The sequence below is a fragment of the Delphinus delphis genome, chromosome 3 (genome assembly GCF_949987515.2).
Source record: "Delphinus delphis chromosome 3, mDelDel1.2, whole genome shotgun sequence".
Taxonomy (NCBI): Eukaryota; Metazoa; Chordata; class Mammalia; order Artiodactyla; family Delphinidae; genus Delphinus; species Delphinus delphis.
The window spans coordinates 10,401,406-10,427,209 of NC_082685.1; the positions used below are offsets into that span (position 1 = coordinate 10,401,406).

The following is a 25,804-nucleotide window of genomic DNA, read 5'->3' on the forward strand; positions in this document are numbered from 1 at the left end:
CGTCTTCTGTCCTAGCCCTGAGGGACCCCTCTCCTGAGGCCACACAGTCCTGGGAAACGTGGTCAAATGAGTACATTTTTGGGTCCAAGTTTCCTCCTCTGTGGAAGAGGGATTAATAATACAGACACCCTCTGTCTCCATCATTCTTCCACATCTTAGTCCCTTCTTCCTTCCCACCTGATATACTTCACTTCCATCACCCCATGGCTTGACCCCCCCCCCCAAGCCCCCTGTAGTTGGTGCTGTCTGGGGCCTACCATGCCCCCCTCTGGCCTCACCAGCAGGCATGTAATATCTCTTTAGGGATGGAGTCTACTCTACCCAAACTGCCAGGGAATTCAGATCCCTTTGGGGCAGCTCTCAACCAGTGACTGATGGAGGGAGTTGGAGCATCAATACCCCAGCTCTCTCACCCCTCGGGTGAGATGACTCTGATCCCCCAGGGTTCCCCAGCGAGACTGAGCCCCAGATGCCTATAGTGAGAATTTGCTTAATTACAAGAGTGACCAAACTATCCCAATGTGACCAGGACTGAGGGTTCCCCAGATGCAGGATTTTGAGAGCTAAAGTTGGCAAGTTCCAGGCAAGTTGATTACCCCAGTGATAACGCATCGATTCATGACTGTTCCCTTCCTTCTCTCTGCCACATCCCTGCTCCCCTACAGCTGCTGTCTCCCAGACAAATACACTCAGTCCTCATCTCAATCTGTTTCTGAGACACCCCAATCTCCTTCATGTCCTCTGAGCAGCCCATCAGCCACTCCAACCCAAGCTGAGCACTTGTGGGGCAGATGCTGTGCTGGGAACTTTCGGCCCACTACCTGCCTTTGCCTTGTGGCCGCCTTTTGAGGAGGGGGTCTTCTGTCAGCTGCATTTTATGCATTGGAAAGCTGAGGTTTGACAGGAAAATGACTTCTCTGAAGTCTCACGGGTAAGTGGTGTGTTTCGGGGGATCGGACCTGGGGCAGAGACGGGCTTCCTCACCCCTCAGCACACGCTTCCGCTCTGCGGTTGAGGGCCTGGCATGTGCTGGGCACCGTCTCACCCCCTTCTTTTTTTTTTTTGCAGTACGCGGGCCTCTCACTGCTGTGGCCTCTCCCGTCGCGGAGCACAGGCTCCGGACGCACAGGCTCAGCGGCCGTGGCTCACGGGCCCAGCCGCTCCGTGGCATGTGGGACCTTCCCAGACCGGGGCACGAACCCGTGTCCCCTGCATCGGCAGGCGGACTCTCAACCACTGCGCCACCAGGGAAGCCCTCACCCCCTTCTTATGCATGATTTCATTTAATCCTTACACCACTCCCGGGAGGCAAGGCAACTATTCCCCCACTTTGCAGAGCGGGAAACCAAGGCCTGGAGAGGTGGCGGAGCCCAGGTTCAAGCCCAGGCAGGCTGCCACTGAGCGCACATCCTTAACCACCAGGCTGGTGCCTCAATACGTGTAATTTCCTTTTGGGCGGCGGCTGTGGCTATTTGGGGATGGGGGAGCCTGGCTGCCAGTGAGGCCAGCTGGCGGGGGTGGGGGGGGGAGGAGGGGCCCAGATGGCAGACCTGGCTGGGAGCCCACAGACCGGTGTCTGGACTGGCAGGCTGAGCCCAGGCCTGCCCTGACCCATCATTGCCAGCGCCGGTTCCTTGGGGACCCTCCTGTGCCCTGAAGCATCCTCCACTCCTCTGCCCCCACCTCTACTCCTGCGGTTGGCCCAAATACCAGACAGGGCAAATCTCAGCTTTCCCCCAAACATTCCTCGCTCCTGTGGCCCGGCCCAGGCTGGCCGAGGTTACGCAAGCAGAGCTGGGGAGGCGGCGGGGGCGGGGGGGGGGGGGGAGGGGGGTGGTGGCGCGGAGCATTGGGGGGAGGTGGGTGGGACAGAGGGGACAGGCTGGCCTGTCCTCATCACCCCATCCGGTGCCTGCCTGCCCTCCGCAGGGCGGGGAAAGGGTGGGCCAGCTCCCCTGAGCCCCTGGGAGAACAGGCTGGCGGGGGGGAGAGTGGCCAGCGCCAAGAGATGGGGGGCGGTGGCGGCCACAGCAGAACCTCCAGGAGGTGACCGCCTGCTTTCCATTAGGGAACCCTGGTCAGCAGTTCCGGCAAGACGGCAGACCTGGGGCTGGCTATGGTAAGTTGGGGCAGGGGAGGGTCTGAGGGTGGGGCCTGCCTGCCCGCCCCCCTCCATGCGGGGATGCTCCTGTCGCCATGGTGACCCGGTGCCCAGCCTGGGGACACCCTGAGCCGTCCCTCAACTCCCAGTGGCTGAGCCTACTGCTGTTGCCCCTGCTGCTGCCTGGGCCCCCGCCCGCCCTCGGCATGGAGGACGCCTCGTTCCCCCACCTGGGGGAGAGCTCGCAGCCCCCGCCCCGGGCCTGCCCCCGACGCTGCTCCTGCCCCCGGGCTGACACAGTGGACTGTGCCGGCCTGGACCTTCGGGTGTTCCCGGACAACATCACCAGGGCAGCTCAACACCTCTCCCTGCAGGTGGGGCCTGGGGTGGGGGTGCAGGGTAGCTCCCAGGGGAAGCGGGGAGCCTGGGGAGTGGTTGGGTTGAGAGTGATGGGGTGTGGGGTCCACGTGCAGGGGTGAGGCATTGGGCGTGAGGGTCTTGGCACTGATGCGAGTCGGCCTTGAAGAGGGTGCAGGGCCCTGTGTGTCCGGTGAGAGGAGGTGGGGGCACAGATATTGGAAGTGGGAGGGGCTGAGGGTTTAGGGGTGTCGGGGAAGTCAATGTCTGGTGATTACGGGGTTGCTTGGGGTCAGCGTGGCGGGGCATTTGAGATCAACTGTAGGGGTGCATGGGGCGCTGGGGGCCACTCTCTTTTTGGTTACAGGGTTGTTCCGAGGTAATAAGGCATTTGGGATCGAGTAGAGGGTGATGGGGTGTCAGAGCTCACTGCTGAGGCTGACGGGAAGCTGAGAAGCAGGGCCCAGGGTCACGGGGGTCAGGGTGTGAGTGCCCCGCTCCCTGCCCCACAGAACAACCAGCTCCAGGAGCTCCCCTACAACGAGCTGTCACGCCTTAGCGGCTTGCGGACCCTCAATCTCCACAACAACCTCATCTCCTCCGAGGGTGAGGGGGACGATGGGAGGCGGCCCCTCCCCACCACGGTCCCCGCCGCCCTCTCCCTCCCCAGCTCGGTCTGTGGGCAGGTCTGCGGCTGTTCCCAGCACTGCCCTTTGCTGAGCAGGATGGAAACTCAGGGGATGGGGGGCAGGGGCTGTGGCTTTTGAGGATGTGGGGGGCGGGGCCTGGAGGAGCCTCTGCCAGTCCCTGGCTGGGTGGGAGCACAGACTCCGCCCTGCCCCCACCCCACACCAGCGGTCCCCTCACTGCCCACCTCATTCACAGGCCTGCCTGACGAGGCCTTTGAGTCCCTCACGCAGCTGCAGCACATCTACGTGGCCCACAACAAGGTGAGCCCCCCTCACACACACACACACACACACACACACACACACACACACACACACACACACATGGGGTGCAGCCGGGCTGGGGTCACATAGCGCAGAGGGTAGATGGGACAGCGGGCGGTGGGGTGCAGGAGCGGGGCCACAGGACCAGTGCAACTCTACTCCCGCAGCTCTCTGTGGCCCCCCAGTTTCTGCCCCGCTCCCTCCGTGTCGCTGATCTGGCTGCTAACGAAGTGACGGAGATCTTCCCGCTCACCTTTGGGGAGAAGCCTGCGCTCAGGTAGCCCCTGGCCCAGCCCAGGCCCCAGGGGTCTCAGATATGCCTGGGGTCACTCCCCACCTTGGGGGGGGTCTGGTGGGGAGACAGGGCCCTGGATGCTCTGTTTGGAGAACTCAAGACTGAAGCAGAGACCACGTACGCTCACACACACACACACACACACACACACACACACACACTCTCACACTGAAGGTGGCTGGGGTGCGGGGCGGTGGGGAGGCCAGGGCGGGGCTGGTGGCCGGAGCCTGGCTCCCCTCAGGTCCGTGTACCTCCACAACAACCAGCTGAGCAATGCAGGCCTGCCGCCCGACGCCTTCCACGGCTCCCAGGCAGTCGTCACCCTCAGTCTCTCCAGCAACCGGCTCAGCTATGTGCCGCCCAGCCTGCCGTCCTCGCTGGAGCGGCTCCACCTGCAGGTGCCCCTCCTTCCCCTCACCATCCCCGGGTCCCCACCTCCCTGGGCTCCCTGCACCTCTCTCCTGCGACACCCCGACACCTCCTTGTTATCCCAGTAGTCAGAAATGTCTCTGAGTCCCTTCCACTGGCACTGGTCGCTCACAAGCTCTCTGTGGGCAGCCTTGCTCAAGCGAGCTCCTGGTCCCTTACTCAAGAGCCCTCTGTGGCTCCCCACTGCCCTCTGTCCCGGACCCTCTGTCTCACGCTCTGCTCCCTTCCCAGAACAACCTCATCTCCAAGGTGCCCCGAGGAGCCCTGAGTCGCCAGACCCACCTCCGGGAGCTCTACCTTCAGCACAACCAGCTGACGGACAGCGGCCTGCACGCCACCACGTTCAGGTGGGGCCTGGGGACAGGGGGTTCGGGGGTGCGGCCTCGTGCTGGCAGTAGGGGCTGAGGACTCAGCATCTGGGGGCCCCAGGCCTCCATCCCCCACCTCTGTATGACTCTTAACTCAAGGCCTCACTTGGTGAGCGCCTACAATGGGCCAGGCTCAGCCAGGCACCTGGCAGCATCCTTGTCTCCAACCACACCCTGGGCCTCAGTCCTACGACCCAACGACACGGCTGCCACATGAACATCTCAGACCCAGAACTCTGTCCTGGTCACCCCTACATTTAACCCTCAGGCTGGAATCTGCCCTGATCACCCCCAGGTCTACCTCCTACCCAGATCTCTCAAATCATCACCCCCAAGTTGGAATCTCCAGCTTACGTCTCTCGGGACCAGCCCTCAACACCCCCCACTCTGGGCGCCCAGCCCGACGCCGACCCTCTCTCTCCTGCCAGCAAGCTGCACGGCCTCGAGTACCTGGACCTGTCCCACAACCAGCTGGCCGCGGTGCCCGCCGGCCTGCCGCACACCCTGGCCGTGCTGCACCTGGGCCGCAACCGCATCCGCTGGGTGGAGGCTGCCCGGCTGCGCGGCCTGCGAGGGCTGCGCTACCTGCTGCTGCAGCACAACCAGCTGGGGGCGGCGGGGCTGCCGGCCGGGGCACTGCGGCCGCTGCGGGGCCTGCACACGCTGCATCTCTACGGCAACGGGTTGGACCGCGTGCCCCAGGCGCTGCCCCGCCGCCTGCGGGCCCTGGTGCTGCCCCACAACCGCGTGACCACGCTGGGTGCCCGCGATCTGGCCGCCACGCCCGGCCTGGCTGAGCTCAACCTGGCCTATAACCGCCTGGCCAGCGCCTGCGTGCACCGCCGGGCCTTCCGCCGGCTGCGGGCCCTGCGCAGCCTCGATCTGGCCGGCAACCAGCTGACCCTGCTGCCCTCTGGCCTGCCTGCCAGCCTGCGCACCCTGCGGCTGCAGCGAAACCAGCTGCGGGCCCTCGAGCCTGAGCCGCTGGCCGGCCTGGACCAGCTTCAGGAGCTCTGCCTGGCGCATAACCGGCTGCGTGTGGGTGACATCGGGCCTGGCACCTGGCATGAGCTGCAGGCCCTCCAGGTCAGGGGTGGGCTGCTTGGCCACACTGAATGCCCGCAGGTGTCCCCACAGCCCCTCCACTCCCCGGCCGGCCTGCCCAGCAACTCCCCTGCAAGGCTCTGAGATGCCACAAAGAGAGCTCCCACTGCAGGCCAGCCCTGGGGTGCATAAGACAGATCCGGCCCCCAGGCCTTTGTCTGTGCTGCCCCTGCCACCTGGTCCTCCACGACCACCCCTCCACCTCCCCAGCCTCTAGCTCCTTCTGAGTGCTGTCGATGCCCCAGAATTCAGGCCATGTGTGGGTGCCGGGCGCTACTCTGGGTCCTGGAGATGCCACTGGGCACAGAAGGACACAGCTCCTGGCCCTGGGCACAGACATCCTAGTTAGGGAGAGCAGTCAGCAACAAGCATAAGCGAACAGTTAGAAGGGCACGAGGAGGTAAAGGAAGGACCATCTTTGCGAGGGATTAACTGAACCAACGGTTCCCACAGCAGGCAGGGACCCTGCCTGTCTGGGCCCCCACCGCCTAGAACAGGGCCTGCCCCAGAGGGGACTCAGTTTACCTCTGTTGAGGGCAGGATTTGGCAGTCACAAAGTAGCTGAGGGAGGGGGCAGAAGGACCGGGCTGGGAGGAGAGCAGTTTGGGGCTTGGCTAAACGGGTGGCCCAGGGCCTGGGGCCGCCACGGCGCCATCTCTGCCCGCCTGCCCAGGTGCTGGACCTCAGCCACAACGAGCTGTCCTTCGTGCCCCCCGACCTGCCTGAGGCCCTCGAGGAGCTGCACCTGCAGGGCAACCGCATCAGCCACGTGGGCCCCGAAGCCTTCCTCAGCACGCCCCGCCTACGTGCCCTCTTCCTCAGGTGCCCTGAGGGTGGCAGGGCCAGGGGGCTCCGGGTGGACAAGGGAGGGCTGTGGGGGACGTGAGCAGGCCTGGGGGGGCACCTCCCCTCAAAAACGCCCTCGCGCCCACCTCTCGGTCCAGGGCCAACAGGCTTCACGTGACCAGCATAGCGCCCGAGGCCTTCCTGGGCCTCCCGCACCTTCGCGTGGTGGACACAACGGGTAACCCTGAGCCAGTCCTGGTCCAGCTGCCACCCACAGCCCCACGTCGGCCACGGGCAGAGGGCCCCTGAGCCTGGAGGGGCGCAGTAGAGCAGCCCAGACACCTGGGGCTCTGCTGGGCTGTGGACTAAGGAGACAGCGCCCAACCTGGGGCCTCGAGCTGGCTCTCTCAGGCCTGGAGAGCTGGGCCCGCCTAACCCACGCTGGCCAGGATGCTGGGACAGGGGTGTCACCTCGACACACGGGCAGCCCAGGGAGAGACTGAAGCGTGCAGCTCGCACACTGGGTGTGCAGGCAACTCCGACCCTGCTGGACACCCCCCCACTGCCCGTGCAGATGGCCACAGCAACAATAAAGCCTAGCCCGGGACCTCCCTCGCCGTCCAGTGGTTAAGACTCCGTGCTTCCACTGCAGGGGGCGCAGGTTCGATCCCTGGATGGGGAACTAAGATCCCACACGCCACACAGTGCAGCCAACAACAAAGCCTAGCCCTTTCAAGTGTTCACCACCGGCCAGGTGCCCTTCAGCTTGTGGGAGGGGCTCTCGTCTTCCCTGCGTCCAGCAGAAGCAGCTGAAGCTCTGGGATGCTAAGTGGGTCAGGCAATTTGGCCCAGGTCCTGCGGCCAGTGAGCGGCAGGGCTGGCTGTCAAGGCCCTGAGACACACACGGGTCACCAGGCACCACCACGTATGACCTGACCACACGTGTAAACCCAGATACGCCCAAGGCCACCAGCTGAAGAGACACTCGCGGATGCCCCCAGGTGGGCCACAGACGCTCAGGACACGTGCACAGGCCTTCACACACGTCCTCGCAGCAAGTGTGCACGGAGCACACATCCTTCACGGGCACACCCCCTGCCAGCCTGCTCCTCTCGCAGGTACCTCTCCATCAGCCCCCAGGGGAGCCGTGAAGGAGACCCAGCCCAGGCACTGAGGGCAGGAGCAAGAAACAAAGGCAGGACAGAGTGAGCCAGGTAGGGCCCTGGCTGTTTATTCCGTGTGTCAGCCCTGGGGGCCCAGCTGGGCCAGGGCAACCCTCTGGGGAGCCAGCTGGGCTCTGGCTGGCCTCAGTGGCTTCTTTGGGGTGTGGGTGGGCATCAGGGTTAAGGCTGGGGACGGGCTGGAACTAAAGTGCTTGCAGGGGCCCTTGAGGTTTGGTCCTAGCCGCCCTCCCACCTCGGAGGCAGGCAAGGGGCCGCACACCCCTGGGCTGTGCAAACGGACTCTCTGGGGCCCACCCGGCCAGGCCTAGGTAAGGGGCACACACAGGCTGGCGCCCGCAACGTCCCCTGCCAGGGAGGCTCCAGTCGGGCCAGGTGGGCCCAGCCGGGGGAACGTGTCCATCCAGAGCCGATTGTCCTCTGATTGTCTGATTGTCTGGTCTGAGGCTGTGGCCGCGTTAGCTCCTCCCAGCGCCGGGGCCTTGGGCCCGCTCCCGGCTCTCCAGGGGCCGCCCGCCCCTTCGGCCCCTCACCTGCGGAGCTGCTGCAGCTGAGGGGAGAGGCCGCCGAGGTCAGGGTGGAGGGGACATGGCCACAGCTGCCCACCCCGTCCCCAATACCCAAGCCTCTCACCTCACTCTCGACCAGGTTCCGTCTATACAGTGCCTCCTTGGCAGCCTCCTGAGGGGTCAACAGGAGGTCAGTGGGCAGCCCCTGGCAGCCCCGGCCCCCCGATGCCCGCCCACCCGGCCCGCCCACAGCTCACCCTGCTGCCATCGTTGCCCAGGCGCCGGGCGGCCTCTGTGTAGAACTGCAGTTGCCGCTCCAGCTGGGCCATGTACTCTGAGGGAGGGAGGCGGTCACGATGGGGCCCCCTGCCCCGCCCCTCCCCCACATACTCATCCCTGAGATCCTACCCCGCCGGATGCCGGGGCCCCCCTGCTCCAGCTGTGCCCTCTGCCACTGGCTGCGCTGTATGATGTCCTGGTACTGCTGAGCCACCTCGGGGGGCACTGGCCGCCGTGCCTGCCTCAAGGCCAGGATCTGGGGCGGGGGGTGGGTGCAGAGGGAGTTGTGAGGGCCGTGCCCGGGCCTGCAGACCCCCAATCCTGCCCCACTGAGCCCTGCAGGATGGGTACCCACCTTCCGCTCCAGACGCTCTAGGTCGAAGGCCAGCACACTGAGACTATGCAGGGGCCGGGCTGATCTATGGGGTTGAGGAAGGGTGAGGCGCTGCAGGGATCTCCCACCCCCGACCCCATTAATTCAACAGACACACTGGGCACTGGGGAACAGCGGGAGACAAGCCAGGCCCACCCCTGTGTTGCCGAGTCCACAACCTAATAGGGACAATGGTTGTACACCCAGGCAACTGTGACGCCAGGTGTCAGGGAGGGCTTCCTGGAGGAGGTGAGAGCCAGGCTGGGACTCAAAGGAGCCAGAGTTGGGCAGAGAAACAAGGAGATAGTGTGGGGATAGGGGTGCTCAGGACATTGTAACACAGAGAAGCCCAGAGGTCAGTGAAAACTAAGTGTATCCATGAACCAACAGGAGGAAGTGGGGAGAGAGAAGGCTGGACATATTGACGGAGATCACAAAAGGTCTTAAAGATCAAGCTGAGGAGTTTAAACTAGACGCTCCAGGAGAAGAGAAGCCAGGAAAGGTCTTGGAGCAGGGGAGAGACATGCTCCAATCTGTGCCTGATGGGAAGTGGTCCAGGATAGGCTGAGATAAGCAGAAGGGGGTTCTCTCCAGCACAGCCGGGCCCAGCCACCTACCTGTTCCCCGGCTCCCTCATAGGAGCAGGCACGGGAGGGGCTTTCGCTTTGGGCCCAGCAACCTGCTTCAGAGGACAGAACCAGTCTTGTGAGTCTCGGTCCCCTTGAACCAAGCCTCCCTCCTTCCCTGGGGCTGCCGATGGGCAGGGGTCTCACTGTGGGCACAGCTGCTGGCACGGGGTCGATGACCAGCCACCTCTCAGTTGTCGTCTCCAACTGCTGGGCCGTCAGTGGCTCCCGGATCCGAACCATCACCTCCAGCCGCCCCCCTGTGGGCCTGCGACCATCCAGGACCTGGGTGGGAGTGAGGGGAGCCTGTTAGGAAGCAGGCAGCGGCTGGAGGCTCAGGGCTGGGCTCAGGGAGACCAAAGCAGTTTCCAAAACACGAGTCCGTGGGTACGGCTGACACATCAGCTGCTCATAAAGGAGCAGGGTGCTGAGGGTATTTAAGGCCGGGTAGCAGGGAGGTCTGGGACTCCCGGGGCCGGGCTGGGCCAGCAGAGGGGACCCTTGGGGGCTCAGGGCAGGGAGCACCTGGGTGGTGTTCATGAGCGGCACGGCCACACCGGAGCGGTCAGACGAATGTCCACCTCTCACCTCGAGGATCTCCCGGACCTCGCATGCTGTCTCCAAGGCGTCCAGTTTCAGCTGGGCTGTGCCCAGGACCCGGTCGGTCTTGAACAGCCCCCTGTGTGTGTGAGAGGGGACAGGACGGTCGGCCCAGGGGAGCTCCCCCTCTTCTAGAGCCCATGCAGCGCCTGTGGCCCCAGCTTACCCCTTGTGGACCACTTCGAACTTGATGCCTTTGGTCTGGATGGCCCTTCGGAAGCCACGGTGGCTGCGGTTGATGCAGAGTTTGAACTGCTCCTTGAACTCTGCCCAGGGAAGGAGGGAGGGAGGAGGGAGGGGTCAGGCTGTGGTCTCATGGGCTTTCTGAGGAGGGCTGCCTCCCGCCCAAGGCTCACCAGGCGAGTCTGTGTTCTTGATCACACTGGTCTTGTCCTTCTGAGCTTCTTCCTGTGACCAGACAGGAAGCGAAAAAGCTCAGGGGCGCCTACCCTTGAACCCCGGCCAGACTCACCCCCGGGCCTGATGGGGCTTGAGCCCGTCCCTCCTCAGCTCCCCACATACCACATTGGGATAGGGGAAGTCGAACCGAACAAAGACATCCAGGTCACCGGGGGACAGCCCTGTGGGCAGATGAGGGTCAGAGCTGGGCAGAGGGGTGGACCCCACGGCCCCACCCCTGCCTGACGCCCCCTCACCTGGGGGTGTGGGCAAGTTGATGCCCTTCACAATGAACAGGAGCATGTCGTTGCTGCTGAGGTCAGGGAAGATCCTTCCAGGAGGGCGGGCAAGAGACAGAGGCACCTCAGTGCCACTGCCTGCCCGCCTTCTCTGCCCTCCCCCCAGTCTCTTAGGGGTGTCTCAGCGCCTAGGCTTGAGTTTTAGGACCAGACAGACTAGAATTCTCTATCCAGGTCCACCACTGGCTACCTTTTGAGTCCTTTCTCCACTCTGCATATATTTATTTGGGACTTACTCTGCACCAGCCAGTGGCCCTAGCTGCTGTGGGACCTTCTCTTTCTTTGACAGTATTTCTTGAGCATCTACTATATGCCAGCCAGTGTCTTCACTGCTGGGGACACAGAAGTAAACGAGGCAGACCCCATGCCTTTGCTCGTGGAACCGGGGCTAGCTGAGTGGACAGATGACCCATGAACACATAAATAAGCAAATAAAACAACAACAACTCTGCAGAGAATTAAAACAGGGGAGAGAGAGTGGAGTGTGCTCAGAAGGGGCTGCTTTAGACAGAGTGATCAGGGAGGGCCTCTCAGGGGAGGTAACATCACAGGTGACTCTGAGTGTCAAGAAGAGGCCGCTACATGGTAACCTGCATGAGAGAGTCTGAGCAGAGGAAATATAGCTGGTGCAAAGGCCCTGAGTGGAAACACGGCTGGTGTGTCTGATTGACCAAAAAGAGGTCTATGTGGCAGAAAGTGAGTGAAGTGGGGACAGTGGGAGGAGTTGAAGTGATAGGGAGCCAGGCTGTGCAGATGTAGGGCAGCCGGGGTAAGGGGTGTGGGTTATCCTAGATGGGGATCTTAGGTTATCCCAGTGGCTGCACCTAATGTCATCTACAAGTGGGAAAAAACAATCCCAACTCCCTGGGGTGTAAGAAGACTTAACAGGAGCAGAACCAAGATCACCATCCCACGGGCTTGCCCAGGCCTTTGGGACCAGGCACATGTCTACAGTCACTAGATCATCCCCATTTCCAAATGTGTCACTGTCAACACCCTATCGCCGTCCTTCACTCGCGCGTCACGTCTGCCTCAGGACCCTTGCACACACTGTGCTCCCACCAGCTCCCCAAACTCTACTCCAGAGGCAAATCCTGGCTTCCGGGGCGCACAAACCCCTCTCCAAAGGGCTGGGGGGGGGGTCTCAGGGGCCTTACTTGATGACGCTGAAGGTTCTCTGCTCAAAGCGAGCAGTGGGTGTGGGGAGACCCCGGGCAAAGGCCTGCTTCAGAGTCTCCATGCTCCGCTTACAGTCCTCCGCCAGCTTCTCAAATCTGCCGGCAAGAGGGCCCTGCTCAGGTCCCGGGTCCCAGGGGCAGGCTGGGGGTGCAGATGTCTGGTGGGGATGGGGGCGGGGCCTCTTACTTGCTGGTTTCGGCGATGTTGCCCAGGTGGGTGAACTGGTTAGAGTGGTTCAGGCACATCTGGGGGAGCAGAAGAAAGTGAGGGGAGGGCTGGGGGCCCATGCCCTTGTAGTGACTTGGGTGGGGAATCCCCCTTCACCTCGTGCTGCTGCCTTATGAGTTTGGTGAGTTCACCGTAGCGCCGGACAGACTCCTGAGACAGACCTGGGCCGGGCCGCTGGACCAGGGCGAAGTCGTCCTTGTTGACAGGGGCGGGTGGCACCTGGGGAGGACGAGGCTCATGAGGTAGGGTCCGCTGGTCAGCAAGGAGCAGGCCCACCCGGGTCTCTGCCGAAACGTCACCCCTCCTTAAAGAGGCCTTCCCTGACTATGGCTTCATCCCCTGCCCCTGTTCTTCCTTCTTTCCCAAGGAGAAAAGTAATGCTCAAAGGGAAGTGGATGGTCCTGCCCCAAATGGCAGAATCTGTTATCCATTTTCCTCCAAGTCTGATCCCCACCCCCTCTTCCCTAGTAATGGAGTCCTGCCTGGGCGCACAGCAAGAGACTACATGTCCCAGTCTCTGCTGCAGCTAGGGGTGGCCATGTGACTGAGCTCTGGCCAATGGGAGGCAAGCAGAAGTGATGGCAACTCCATGTAACTTCTCATAGCTGGGATGCAGACAAGGCGTCAAACCACTTTGACCATGTGGACAAGACCTAGGGTGTGGCAGAGCAACAAGATAAAAGAACCTGGGCCCTGAAGGGCTTTGTCTTTTAGAGACCAGAATGCCCTGAATGCTACATGCAAGAAACATAAATGTCTGTCTTGTTTCAGCCACTGTCTTGGGGAGGCCTATTTGTTTCAGCGGCTTAACCTGGTTGCTGACTAATACACTCCAAGTCACATGGCTGCTAAGCAGCATGAGCTTGAAGGGTGAGTGCTTGGGAAGGTCCAGCAGGCCTAGAGGGCTCACCTTGGTGATGTCCACGGGCAGCCCGTTGCGTGAGGCCTCCAGCATGGGCTCCAGCCCCTTGGCCTGGCGCAGGTGCATCTTGGCGCCCTCCACGTCATTCTTCTGCTTGGCTCGCAGCGCCGCCTGCAGGAGCTGCTTCCTGCGGCCCTCCAGGAAGGCCAGCTGCTGCTGGGCTGTGGGCACAGGGGTGTCTGCGGGTGCTGCCCAACCCACGGCCAGGCAACAGGCAGCCCAGGTGGGGCAGGTGTACCTACCTCTGGTGGATGTGCCTTTGGGGGCCGCTTTGGCTGCTGGGGCAGATCCTGACTGGGGTGCCTTTGAAGGTGGGGCTTTGGGCTGGGCTGTGGGGGCTGCAGGGCTGTTGAGCTGCTGAGGGATAGAGAGGAAGTCAGAGCTTTCCCAGCACCTGTGATGAGTCCACTCCCCAAAGGGTCAGGGCCCGACACTGACAACACTGACCGTCTTAGTTTCTGTTTCCTCAGCACTGAACACAACATATGATCTTGTTCACACTGAATCTTTGCAACAGCCCTGGGAGGTAGGGACTATTACTGTGCTCAGTTTACAGAGGAGGAGCCCGAGGGTCGGAGAGCAAAACGACTTGCCCAATGGCCACACAGCCAGAAGGCAGCAGGGCCGGCTGTGTTGCCGGGTCTTTCTGGCTCAAGGCCAGGACTGCTGGGGCTTGGCTTTGCTGCCACTCCCTGGCCTCGCCCCAAGGCCCCGGCCCCTCACACCTTCTTAGGCTCCTCATCGTCTTCGTCCTCTGGGCCTTCATCCTGGTTGGCCAGCTTCACGGCAGTCTCGAGGATGCCCACCAGGCTCTGTTGGGTGGGCTCGGTGGCCTCCAGGCCCTGGATCGGGGGAAAGCCTGGGCGGCCAGTTGGGACCCAATCAGGAGCGGGGGCCAACACCATGATGGTGGAGACTCAGGTTCCTCCCCCATAAGGAGCCTCAGGCCATTGAATCTACTTTGCATGTAAGAAAGGAGATGCTGCTGGTTGGGTGGAGATTGCCAGACCATTCCAACCTCCCTCTTGCCTGCCCTTCCTCTTGCCTGACCCCGGCTGGGCCTCGACCAGACTCCAAAAAGCAAGCACTGTGTGAGGTAGTGTGCTGGGCGTTAAGAGGTAGTCTTGGGCCTGGAGGTTCTCCCACGGGACCAAGGTGCAGACACATAATTGCTCTCATGGGGGACACACAGGCAGCTCTGAGATCCCAGAGGATGCCTCCTACCCACTGGGGGGCTGATGGGAGGCTGAGCAGGTATCTGTAAAACTGAGAGCTGATGACTAGGAAGGAGTTGAGTCAAAAGCAAAGAAGAAAGGGAGGGAGCAGGCAGTGGTGGGCTGGTGAACAGGCTCTCCAAATAAAACCTCCTGATTTTTATTGTTTCCCAATTTCCGTGGTATAAACTCTCCCATTGTGACCGATTTTAAGCTACCAATCGTCTAACAAGCTTGCAGAATTTCTGAATGTGCAAGCCATCGGCTCCCTGAGACTGCAGAGTCAGAAGGAATAGCATCTGCAAAGGCTCAGAGGTTAGAGGGGTAGGGGCCGGGGGTGGGGCCTACCTGGGGGCACAGGCAGCTCGGCCACATCCACGGCTCGGCCAGCCTTGTGGGCTCGGATGGCATCTTGGTATTGCTGCAGGGAACGTAGGTGTTAGGGCTTCCTGGGCAAGGTTTCGAGGGGCTGCCAACTCGCCCACCTGGTCTCCACACACCTTAACAATGCGCTCGTGCATGCGAGCCTTCCGCTGGTCCCCCTTGGTCTTCGCCTGAGCCGCGGCCACACAGTACCGCTCCATCCGCTGCTCCAGCGCCTCCAGGAGAGTCCTTGGGGGTGCAGGAACCTCTGGGCCAGACCAGGGGATAGAGTTAAGAGTCTAGGGTCGGGGAGACTGTCTTGCTCTGGCTGGCCCACCCCACAGGGTCCCAGAAGCCTACCTGGCATGGAGGGCACGACGGCAGGAGTTGGAGGCTGTGGTGGCAGTGATGGTGGGTCTGGGGGCAGCTGGTCTGGGGGCAGAGAGGTCCAGTCCAATGGGGGGCTTGCTTGTGGCCGCCCTTTCCCCCACCAGGCTGGCCTGGCCTGAAGGTGGGGTCCCTGGGCCTGACCAACAGGGGCGGCAGTATTAGAAAGAACTTTGTGGAGGCCTCCAGCAGTCCTGGAGGGTGGGCAGGGTGGGGTCCTCACCAGGTGGAGGGGGCAGGCGTGACAGGTCCACACGCTCCCCGCGGCTCAGGGCCTCCAAGACAGCGTCAAAGCTCTGGGAAAAGGAAGATCAGGGGAAGAGGCTGCAGCTGGAGGCCATGACCCTGAGGGGAGTCTCTATGCCCTGCCCACAACAGAGGACTCCCCGCTCTGTCCCTTCCTTTGCAGCAACTTGCTCAAGCCTCTTCCAGACACTTATGCCCATTTCACAGAGAGGGTAAACTGAGCCTTCAAGAGGTGCAGCAAACTACAGCTACGGAGTGACCAGGATTTAACTCTGACTCCAGAGCCCCTGTTCTTTGCCATCATGCAATGTCAGGAGCATCCTGTCCTCTCCCTCCGACCCTGTCCGTCAGTCTGGGCACACCTTGGCCACGCGGAAGTGTCTTGCGGCAGTGACGGTATCTCCCTGCTGCTTGGCGCGGAGGGCGGCCAGCCTGTACTCGCGCTGGCGGCTCTGCAACTGGGCCAGGGACCTGGGAGGTCCTGGGCTGCAGGGACCTGGGAGGGGGAACAGCACGCAAACCATTTCTACTTAATTCTCACAACAAAGACTGTTCTTAGGCCCACCTTATAGATTTGAGAATTAAGGCTCAGAGAGGGGATACTGCCTCCCCAAGGTCACACAGCCTGAAGATGACATGGTGGGGACGCAACCGCACGACTGTCAGTCTCTGGAGCCATTGCTGTTTTGCCCCCAAGAGAATTCTGGAAAACTTTATGTATCCTTACACATTTTTAAGTTGACATCGAAAACTTTTCATTTTAAGTTGAAAAAGTAGGAAGGGTTGTCATTTCCAGTGTCTCCAAATATTGACATTTGGTAAAGAAAACCATCACACCACTCTTTTAAATCAAATGTATCCTAACTACTATGGTGATTTGAAACTCACCAATATTCCCTTTTTATTTTTTCAAACTGTGGTAAAATACACACAACATAAAATTTACCATCTTAACCCTTTTTGAGTGTACAGTTCAGTGGTATTAAGCACGTTCACATTGTTGGGCAACATCCACCACCGTCCATCTCCAGAACTCTTTCATCTTCCCCAACTGAAACTCTGTCCCCATAAACACTAACTCCCTATCCCCTCTCCCCGAGCCCCTGGCACCCACCATTCTACTTTCTGTCTCTACAAATTTGACTCCTTTAGGGACCTCCTATAAGTGGAATCACACAGTATTTGTCCTTCTGTGACTGGCTTCTTTCACTCAGCATAATGTCCTCAAGGTTCATCCATGTTGTAGCATGTGTCAGAATTTCCTTCCTTTTTAAGGGTGAATATTATTCCATTGCATGAATGGACCACATCTGTTTATCTATTTACAAGCATACCTCTGAGATATTTCGGGTTTGGTTCCGGACCACCGCAATAAAGTAAATACCGTAATAAAGTGAGTCACTCAGTTTTTTGGTGTCCCAGTGCATGTAAAAGTTACTACACTATACCGTAGTCTATTAAGTGTACAATAGAATTATGTCTAAAAAACCAACGTACATACTTTAGTATAAAAATATTTTATTGTTAAAAAATGCTAACTACCAACAGAGCCTTTAGCAAATTGTAGCAGTCACATCAGAGATCACTGATCACAGACCCCCATAACAAATATAATAATAATGAAAAAGTCTGAAATACTGTGAGAATTGCCAAAATGTGACAGAGAGACACAAAGTGAGTAAATGCTGTTGGAAAAATGGCGCCAATAGACTAGCTCAAAGCGCGGTTGCCACCACCCTTCAGTTTGTAAAACACCACAATATCTGAATCACAATAAAGCAAAAACTAGAAAAAACGAGGTGTGCCTGTATCCGTCAATAAACACCAAGTTTCTTCTACCTTTTGGCTATTGTGGATAATACTGCTAAGAACACAAGTGTACAAATACCTTTCCACGTCCCTGCTTTCAATTCTTTTGACTATATACCAACATTTACTATACATATATATATATATATATATATATATATATTTTTGCTCCGTAAAAATTTTTAATTTCTTATATAAAAAATAGCAAAGTTAAAACTGACTGGGGAAAAATATACAGAAAAAGGTAAAAATTATTTTTTGCTATTTTATTAGTTTCCCGTTGCTGCTGTAACAAATTACTGCAAAGTCAGTGGGTTGAAACAACACAAACCAACATTTACTATTTAAATATATGTCAGGGTTCACATTTAGCAATCAGGAATTTCAGATATTCTTTTGACTATACACCAACATTTACTATTTAAATATATGCCAGGGTTCACATTTAGCACTCGGGAATTTCAGATCTTCCCTTATTTACATCCACGTCTCCCGCAGAACTGCATCCTAACATGATATATGTGGGTACTTGAAAGGCTTTTTTTGACAACCCCATCGTACATTTAAATGTACATCTAGGCACTGTATCGGCAAAGTTGGGAAACAGGATTAAATGGCTTATTAAACAGTATGTTAGTTACAGTTTCAAACAATATGCTCAGTTTTTAGGGGAAGTATCCCTAAATTGAAAGCAATAGGTACAATTGTCAGTATATAAAAAAAAATACAATAGATACACTACCCAGTGTCCAGAAATCCTAGAAACACCTGAAAAACAGCATGCATTGTACTTTTTCAGACTGACAACTGGACCCACTGCTTTAGTTTTGGAGGACTTGTCTGAAGAGGTGTCTAAAACACCTTAACGTTTTTTTAAAATTGAGGTATAATGAATTTACTACGTTGTGTTAGTTTCAGGTGCACAGCAAACTGATTCAGGTAGTTATATATATTTATTTATTTATTCTTTTTCAGATTCTTTTCCATTATAGGTTATTACAAGATACCGAGTACAGTTCCCTGCGTTATACAGTAGGTTTTTGTTGTTTTCCTATTTTCTATTTTCTATATAGTAGTGTGTATCTGTTAAACCCGAACTCCTAATTTATCTGCCCCTCTCCCCAACACCTTGACATGTGATTGGCTTTGTTTCCTGCCATCGCAAGTCTCTGTGTTAAAGAATTTCTCTTCCAGGATAGAATTACTGTTACAATTATTATCAGCACGAAATTGAGCAAAGCCTAAATATATTGAGCTTTTTTGACAAATAATTTTTATATACTAAGAGTAAAATTTTATTGGCAAGGCAGCTCTTGCTGACATGGCGGTGGCTGGGTCCACCTCCTAACATTTATCTCTGTTTCCTTGTTTATTCTTTTCCTACTTTCCTTTTTTGTTTTTAATATGTAGAGAAACCTGCTTCACATCGACAAATAGAAGAGATAGTCTTATTATTGTGACGTCACGTGATTCTCAGAGCCCCTGCCCAGCTACATACCAAAAACTCCAGTATGAAAAATTGTTGATGATTTCAGTTGAGAATCTCAGGTGATGATTTCTGATAGTCATCCTTGAACTTTGCCAAAAACAAAAGCTTAGAAACCAGCCTGGCTGCAGAAGGATTTAGAGACCAGGGGTTCACTTTCTGAACCCCAGGCCAGTGTTTCAAGTATCTCTTTGGTTCCCACCAGGGCAGCGTTTGCCCCTGGGGCAGATCCCCATGTTCCTTCCCTAAAGGGGGAGAAGGGAGGTTGGGGGAAAGAAACTTCTTGGGAGGTGCGTCCTCCAGCAGGTGAGTTTTATAGGAAAGACAGACAAGCTGAGGGCTTGGGAATTATTCACTCAAAACCCTATGCGTGGGAATCAAAAAATCTACAAACAGTAAATGCTGGAGAGGGTGTGGAGAAAAGGGAACCCTCCTACACTGCTGGTGGAAATGTAAACTGGTACAGCCACTATGGAGAACAGTATGGAGGTTCCTTAAAAAACTAAAAATAGAGCTGCCATATGACCCAGCAATCCTACTCCTGGGCGTACATCCGGAGAAAACCATAATTTGAAGGATACATGCTACAGGGTGAAGTAAGTCAGGAAGAGAAAAACAAATACCGTGTGCTAACACATATATACAGAATCTAAAAAAATGGTTCTGAAGAACGTAGCGGCAGGACAAGAATAAAGACACAGATGTAGAGAATGGACTTGAGGACATGGGGAGGGGAAGGGGAAGCTGGGATGAAGTGAGAGAGTGGCATGGACATATATACACTACCAAATGTAAAACAGATAGCTAGTGGGAAGCAGCCGCATGGCACGGGGAGATCAGCTCGGTGCTTTGTGACCGCCTAGAGGGGTGGGATAGGGAGGGTGGGAGGGAGACGCAAAAGGGAGGGGATATGGGGATGTATGTATACATATAGCTGATTCACTTTATTTTATTTTATTTTTTATTTTATTTTATTTTTTTGCGGTACGTGGGCCTCTCACTGTTGTGGCCTCTCCCATTGTGGAGCACAGGCTCCGGATGCACAGGCTCAGCGGCCATGGCTCACGGGCCCAGCCGCTCCGCGGCATGTGGGATCTTTCCAGACCAGGGCACGAACCCGTGTCCCCTGCATCGGCAGGCGGACTCTCAACCACTGCGCCACCAGGGAAGCCCTGATTCACTTTATTATACAGCAGAAACTAACAAAACATTGTAAAGCAATTATACTCCAATAAAGATATTAAAAAAAAAAGGATACATGCACCCCCAACATTCATTGCAGCACTATTTACCACAGCCAGGACATGGAAGCAACCTAAATGTCCATCAACAGAGGAATGGATCAAGAAGATGTGGAACAGGGACTTCCCTGGTGGCGCAGTGCTTAAGAATCCGCCTGCCAATGCAAGGGACATGGGTTCAAGCCCTGATCTGGGAGGATCCCACATGCTGTGGAGCAACTAAGCCTGTGCACCACAACTACTGAGCCTGTGCTCTAGAGCCCACGAGCCACAACTACTGAGCCCACGTGCCACAACTACTGAAGCCCGGAGGCCTAGAGCCCATGCTCCACAATAGGAGAAGCCACCGCGATGAGAAGCCCACACACTGCAATGAAGAGCAGCCCCCGTCCACAATTAGAGAAAGCACGCACGCAGCAACAAAGACCCAACGCAGCCAAAAATAAATAAATTAATTAATTAATTAATTTAAAAAAAGAAAAAAGAAGATGTGGTACATATATACAATGGAATATTACTCAGCCATAAAAAAGGACAGAATACCACCATTTGCAGCGACATGGATGGACCTAGAGATTGTCATACTGAGTGATGTAAGTCAGACAGAGGACAAATATCATATGATATCAGTTATATGTGGAATCTAAAAAAAGAGTACAAATGAACCTATTTATAAAACAGAAATTGAGTCACAGTTGTAGGAAACAAACTTACGGTTACCAGGGGTAAGGCGGGGGAGGGGGGGAGGGATAAACTGGGAGATTGGGATTGACATATACACACTACTATATATAAAATAGATAACCAATAAGAACCTCCTGTAAAGCACAGGGAACTCTACTCAATACTCTGTAATGGCCTATATGGGAAAAGAATCTAAAAGAGAGTGGATATATTAACATGCAAAACTGACTCACTTTGCTGTACAGCTGAAACTAACACAACATTGTAAATCAACAACGCTCCAATACAAAAATTTTATAAAAACCCTAAAAGGTCTTGAGATTTTGAACATTGTCAATGTGAAAAAAAATAAAGAGGTCATGATTAAAATTACAGTGACTAATAAAATAATGTTGTGTTTCTGTAAAAAACAAACAAAAAAACCCCCCAAAACCCTATGTGTGGGAATGTTACCCTGTCATAGAAAGGAATGGAGTTCTGACACATACACTGCAACATTATGCTAAGTGAAGGAAGCCGGACACAGGAGGGCAAAGAGTGGACGGACGATCCCACTTACGTGAAATGTCTACAGAGGCAAACCCACAGGGACAGAAAGTAGAAGGGAGGTTACTAGGGGCTGGGAGAGAGAGAATGGGGAGTTAGCATTTAATGGAGACAGAGTTTCCGTTTGGGGTGAGGAAAAAGTTTTGGAAACAGAGGTGATGACTGAGCAACATTGTGAATACGCCAAATGCCTCTCAATTGCACATTGAAACATGGTTAAATAGCAAATGTGTTGTTAAATATATTTTACTGCCACCACACACACAAAACTTCTCTGTGAGCTCATGTCCCCCCTGGAAGGTAGGCTCCGGTGAGGGAAGGGTATTAAAAATATCTAACAATTGGTGTCGGGCCTGCAACCCCGCAGAGGGCCCTACCACTGAATAAATACCCGGCCCATCCCACGTCAGCCCAGCCCTGTCCTTGTCCTACCTGAGGGCAGCTGGGGCTTAGCGGAGACCAGGGATGAGGCTGGGGCAGTTGAAGGAGGACCCTCCACGATGACCCGGGGATCTGGGGCCGGTGGGTTCGTAGGGACCGGCTGGGTGGGTGCTGGGATGTGGCTGGGCGTAGCCACTGGGCCCTTCCCCACAGCCACAGGCGGCGGGATGTCCCCTTCATCAATGGCTTTCCCCTTCTGGACGGAGGCCAGCAGGTTTTCAAGCGTCTGGGAGAAGATGTGAATGTGGGTTTGGGAGGGGCCTGGAGCTGGGTGATGAGGTCCCAGTACCCTCCCGTCTGCCCGCTCACCTTAAGCCCCCGGTCGTAGCGCCGCATCTTGGCACCATCTCCGGCTTGCCTGGCGCTTTCGATCGCTGTCTGGTAGAGGGCCAGCCTCTCCTGCAAGGTGGCCTCCAATCCTGGGCTGGGCGTTGTGGCCTTTGGCTGCGGGAGGGGCCAAGCACACAGTCTGGGCGGTGACCCCACTCGGGCCCGCCCTGACGTCTTCCTTGGTTGAGTACCTACTGGATACCAGGCATGTTGCTACCCTAACCCCAAAGGGGCAGAAATCATCATCCCATTTCCCAGGGCAGAGAACTGGGGCTCAGTGGTGTCCCGCCACCTGAGCGAGGTCCCATGGCTGAGAGGGGAAGAGGAAGGCCTTGAACCCTGGGCTTCAGGGACCAGTGTCTTCGGAGGTATACCTGGGCCACAGGAGGGTGGGACTCCAAAGCCTTCTGCTCCTCCCCAAGGACCTCATTCAGTTCCGCCTGCAGGGACACACAGCCAGGGGCCAGTCGTGAGGGCCTGCCAGATGGGGCAGCAACGGAAGGGAGGTCCCCTGCCCCATTCCGGGTGCTCACCAGCAGGTCATCATCAGCCTCCACATCCTCCTCGTCCGTCCCCTCCTCCTCGTCCTTGTCCGGGTCTCTCATGCACAAGCTGGCCATCCTCTCAATGGCCTCCATGGGCAGGGGACCTAGAGGCAGGGGGAGGCCCCAGCCGGACCGGGATCCTTCAAGAGCCCCCAGCCTCCCGTCCTGGTCACCCACGGCCCCGAAAAATAGGGTAGTAGGCGGTGGGGCAGCATGTCCCCCTCCTGGCCCTTCACGGCACCCCATTGCCCTCGGGCCAGCTAGGCATGATCCCCCTCCCCGCCCATCTCTCTGGTCTCATCTCTTCCTTATCCCGCCTGAGTTGGAACCCCAGATCTGCAACTTTCTCACTGCGGGACCTTGGGCAAGTCACTTCACCTCTCTGGGCCTTAGTCTTCACATCTGTTGGATGGGGACAACAATAGTCTCTCCCTCATAGGTAGCTTGTGGGGACTAAAGGTAAGTGAAGCTCTTAGAACAGCATACTGTCAGCATTTTGTTGTTCATGTTATTCTGGTTATCCGCAGTATCCATGTGCTATACAGTTGCCGCAGACATGGAATGAGCAAATACTGAACCATTGTCCCTGGAGGAAATACAGCATGAGGTTCCCGTGAGCCTCTGGGCACACTTTTGTCCCCCAGCCAATACACAACCTTGTCTTATGTGTGCTTCTATTTAAAGACACCTTATTTAATATATACTGTTGATTCACTAACATTGAACTCGAGGCCAACAGCACTATAAGTCACGCCTGAATGAAGCTTATATAGAAGGTACATCCCAGCCTGCTCACGCTTAGGAACAGGAGACAGCACTTCAGCACTACGCTTGGGAGCCACGTGGATTCACAGAATCACCAACAAAAAGCACAAAAAAGAGAAAAATGTGGCACTGAACACACCAAAGAAAGGATACTTATTTATGCGCTGAGACAAGAAGGCGGAGTGTCGCCTCAGCTGGGAACGTGCACATCGGGAGACAAGTTTTCTGCAGCTCTGTGCACGTCTGTGAAAGACTGCAAAAGTACTACAAGCACTGATTTGGGGGTTACAAATAAATTTAAGCTAGTAGGTGAAATCGCAAATTCAGAATCCATGAATAACGAGTATCAACTGCATTAGCTACAAAGTGTAAAGGCTCCTTCTGCCCCGAGCTCCAGCCCCACCTGACCACTGCAGAGTCCCCTGGCCCCTGCCATCTCCTCCAGGGCCTCTCCATGTGCTGTGACCCACCCCCCAGAAGCAGTCCCCCACTCTTCACCTGGCCCTCCCTACTGCAGGTGCCTCCTCCAGGAAGCCCTGTCCAGCTCACAGGTCTCCCCCATTGCTCTGTGCCTTCCCCATCCCAGCCCCGGTCACGGAACAGTGGGTTGGAGGGCACGCCACGTCCTATGTGAAGTGCCTGATGAACACTAGAAGATTAACTCCTGTGATGTAAGTGTGGTCATATTCCCATTTTACAAACAGGGAAACGGAGGCCCACACAGGTGCTGGAATTCATCAAGTCACACAGCCAGTAAGTTGCAAAGGTGGGATTCGAAACCTCATTCTGGCTCCAGAGTTGATTGCTTAACTCTTACCCAGACTGTGGATGCCAGAAGGGCAGGCACCTTCTCTGTCTCCATTTCACCATCGCCCCAGAGCCCAGCTCCAAGCCCCGCCCACAGAGGGAGCTCACAAAATGTTCAGGGTGTGTTCAGAGTCTTACCTTTGCCTTTAAGCTTCTCCAGGGCTTGGGGCTGGCCCCCCACCAAAGCCAAGAACTCAGCCTCCAGTTCCTGATCGTTAACTCCGTCCTCAGGGATCATCAGGCCGTCTGGGGAGAGGTCAACTAGTAGGCCCAGCTGTGGGAACAATGGGGGTTCAGTCAGACCTTGGGATGCACCCCAGCTAGCTCGAGGCACCCATGATGGACCTGGAGTCCCCTTGGAAGGAAGGGAACCCGGAGCTGGGGAAAGCCATTTCCCTGGGGAGTGCCAGGAGGCCAGAACAGGCCCCAGAATACAACAGATGTCCCAAGGTGGGCAGGTTCTCTGGCACAGATCAACATGGGGCAAAGGGCAGCTAGAGAGACCCAACTGCCTGCTCTAAGCCCACACCCATGATGTGCTGCTAGGCAAGGTCAGTGGGGAAGGAAGGCCCCACACCCTGCCCCACGGCAAAGCCACTCTGCACACCTTGGTTTTTCCTTTCCAGCATCTTTGGCAGAGCGAGCCATGAAGGAAGGTTGGAGGCGTCAAGAGCAAATAGAAGCCTAGACGACGTAGAAGTTGGAATTGGGGGCTTTGCTGTGTAACATACCTGTCTTCCTATCCTATCCTGGTTAATGACCAACCATGATGTGATAATATCAGGTTGAAGTACACAAAATTAACCCCTTTTCTTTGGATCAAAAATGGCCAAATATTGGCAATCATATATGTCTCCATCTAATAGTAATAATGATGATGACAACACTTATTGAGTGCTATGTTCTAGCACTTTCCATAAGCTATCTCAATGAATTTTCGCAACTATCCCGTGACATAAGGACTCTTAGAGGCTCCATTTTACAGATGAGGAAACTGAGGCTTAGAGTGGTGGAGCCAAGTGTCCAACGTGTAGAATCCAGGAGGGAACTTCACGTCACTCAGACTGTAATGCCTGGGCACTAAGTTATGGCCTGAGCTCCTTCCATCAAAGCTGAGAAAAATCAAACTCTCCCAGTGCCTGGGGTAAAGGCAATGAGGGAGGGAGAAGGAGCCCAACCACAGTTCTGTGGGCTCATGGCAGCAGCTCTGGATTTGTGCTTAGCTCTGGCCAAGCAGTTAATCCTTATGACCTTGGGCAGGTGTCTTCACTTCTCTGGGTCTCAGTGTCCTCAACTGTACAATGGGGATAAAAGAGTCTGACCTGGCCAGGCTGATGCGAGGGTTCCACGAGTGCTCAGGCCAGGAGACCCGTAACTGCCTTTCTTACGCCAGGTCCGAGGCCTTCCCCTCCCGAACTGGAGCTGCTGCGGCAACAGGTGGCCCTGAGACCTGGGAGGGGCGCCAGAAGCTGGGGAGCCGGGGCCAATAGGCCGCACTTTGGGAGTCGAACCTAACCAGGGGGGCGGGGACCGGGGCTCACCTGGGGTGAAGATCGGGCTCCCCTGGGGGTGGGGCCCTCCCTTGAATTTGTGACAAGGGTGGGAAGGGCCCCCTGGGCCGGGCCGTGGGGTACAGACTCACCTGGCGGGCGGTGGCGGCTCCTCGGCCCAGGGTTCCCGAGGGTCCCTTCCTCTTGTGCATCTTCCAGGCTGGATACTCGGACCACCGGACCCCTGGCCTGGCCTCCCCCGGGGCCTATGGCCGCGCACGAGCCCTTCCTGAATCCCACGCCCCTCGCTGGCGCCCCGCAACCGCCGACCTCGCACCCTCGGCCTCCCGGGTGGCCGCCCCACTTCCGCCTCGGCCCTTGGGCTCCGCGGAACCCGAGCGCAGCCACCCGACTTGCAGGGCCCGCCGCACTGAAACTACAACTCCCGGCAGGCAGTGCGCG

General features: G+C 56.6%; 2 protein-coding genes across 9 annotated transcripts; one reads left to right on the top strand and one right to left on the bottom strand.

The window, feature by feature from the left end:
- Positions 1-2,196: 2,196 nt before the first annotated feature.
- On the top strand, positions 2,197-6,930 carry PODNL1 (podocan like 1). The gene is made up of 9 exons (XM_060006627.1): positions 2,197-2,475; positions 2,971-3,064; positions 3,344-3,408; positions 3,579-3,688; positions 3,948-4,104; positions 4,367-4,482; positions 4,932-5,589; positions 6,281-6,429; positions 6,552-6,930. Exons 1-9 carry the CDS (start codon positions 2,197-2,199, stop codon positions 6,700-6,702), a joined length of 1,779 nt encoding a protein of 592 aa, XP_059862610.1. The 3' UTR covers positions 6,703-6,930.
- Positions 6,931-7,594: 664 nt separating this feature from the next.
- On the bottom strand, positions 7,595-25,762 carry CC2D1A (coiled-coil and C2 domain containing 1A). 8 transcript variants are annotated; one of them, XM_060007868.1, is made up of 30 exons: positions 25,495-25,762; positions 24,460-24,536; positions 23,991-24,126; positions 22,269-22,384; positions 22,110-22,175; positions 21,715-21,849; positions 21,397-21,631; positions 15,561-15,694; positions 15,176-15,248; positions 14,926-14,997; positions 14,703-14,833; positions 14,551-14,623; positions 13,714-13,847; positions 13,231-13,345; positions 12,977-13,149; positions 12,163-12,285; positions 12,025-12,083; positions 11,817-11,933; positions 10,618-10,691; positions 10,484-10,542; positions 10,318-10,369; positions 10,128-10,227; positions 9,950-10,040; positions 9,509-9,646; positions 9,353-9,417; positions 8,718-8,781; positions 8,492-8,618; positions 8,341-8,417; positions 8,208-8,255; positions 7,595-8,124 (listed from the first exon to the last, which is right to left on the bottom strand). In XM_060007868.1, exons 3-30 carry the CDS (start codon positions 24,088-24,090, stop codon positions 8,104-8,106), a joined length of 2,772 nt encoding a protein of 923 aa, XP_059863851.1. In that variant the 5' UTR covers positions 24,091-24,126; positions 24,460-24,536; positions 25,495-25,762; the 3' UTR covers positions 7,595-8,103. The 8 variants fall into 8 exon arrangements, with proteins under 8 accessions (XP_059863851.1, XP_059863853.1, XP_059863852.1 ...); XM_060007870.1 differs by lacking the exon at positions 24,460-24,536 and having other exon boundaries at positions 25,495-25,512; positions 25,630-25,753; XM_060007869.1 differs by lacking the exon at positions 25,495-25,762 and adding an exon at positions 25,175-25,260.
- Positions 25,763-25,804: the final 42 nt, after the last annotated feature.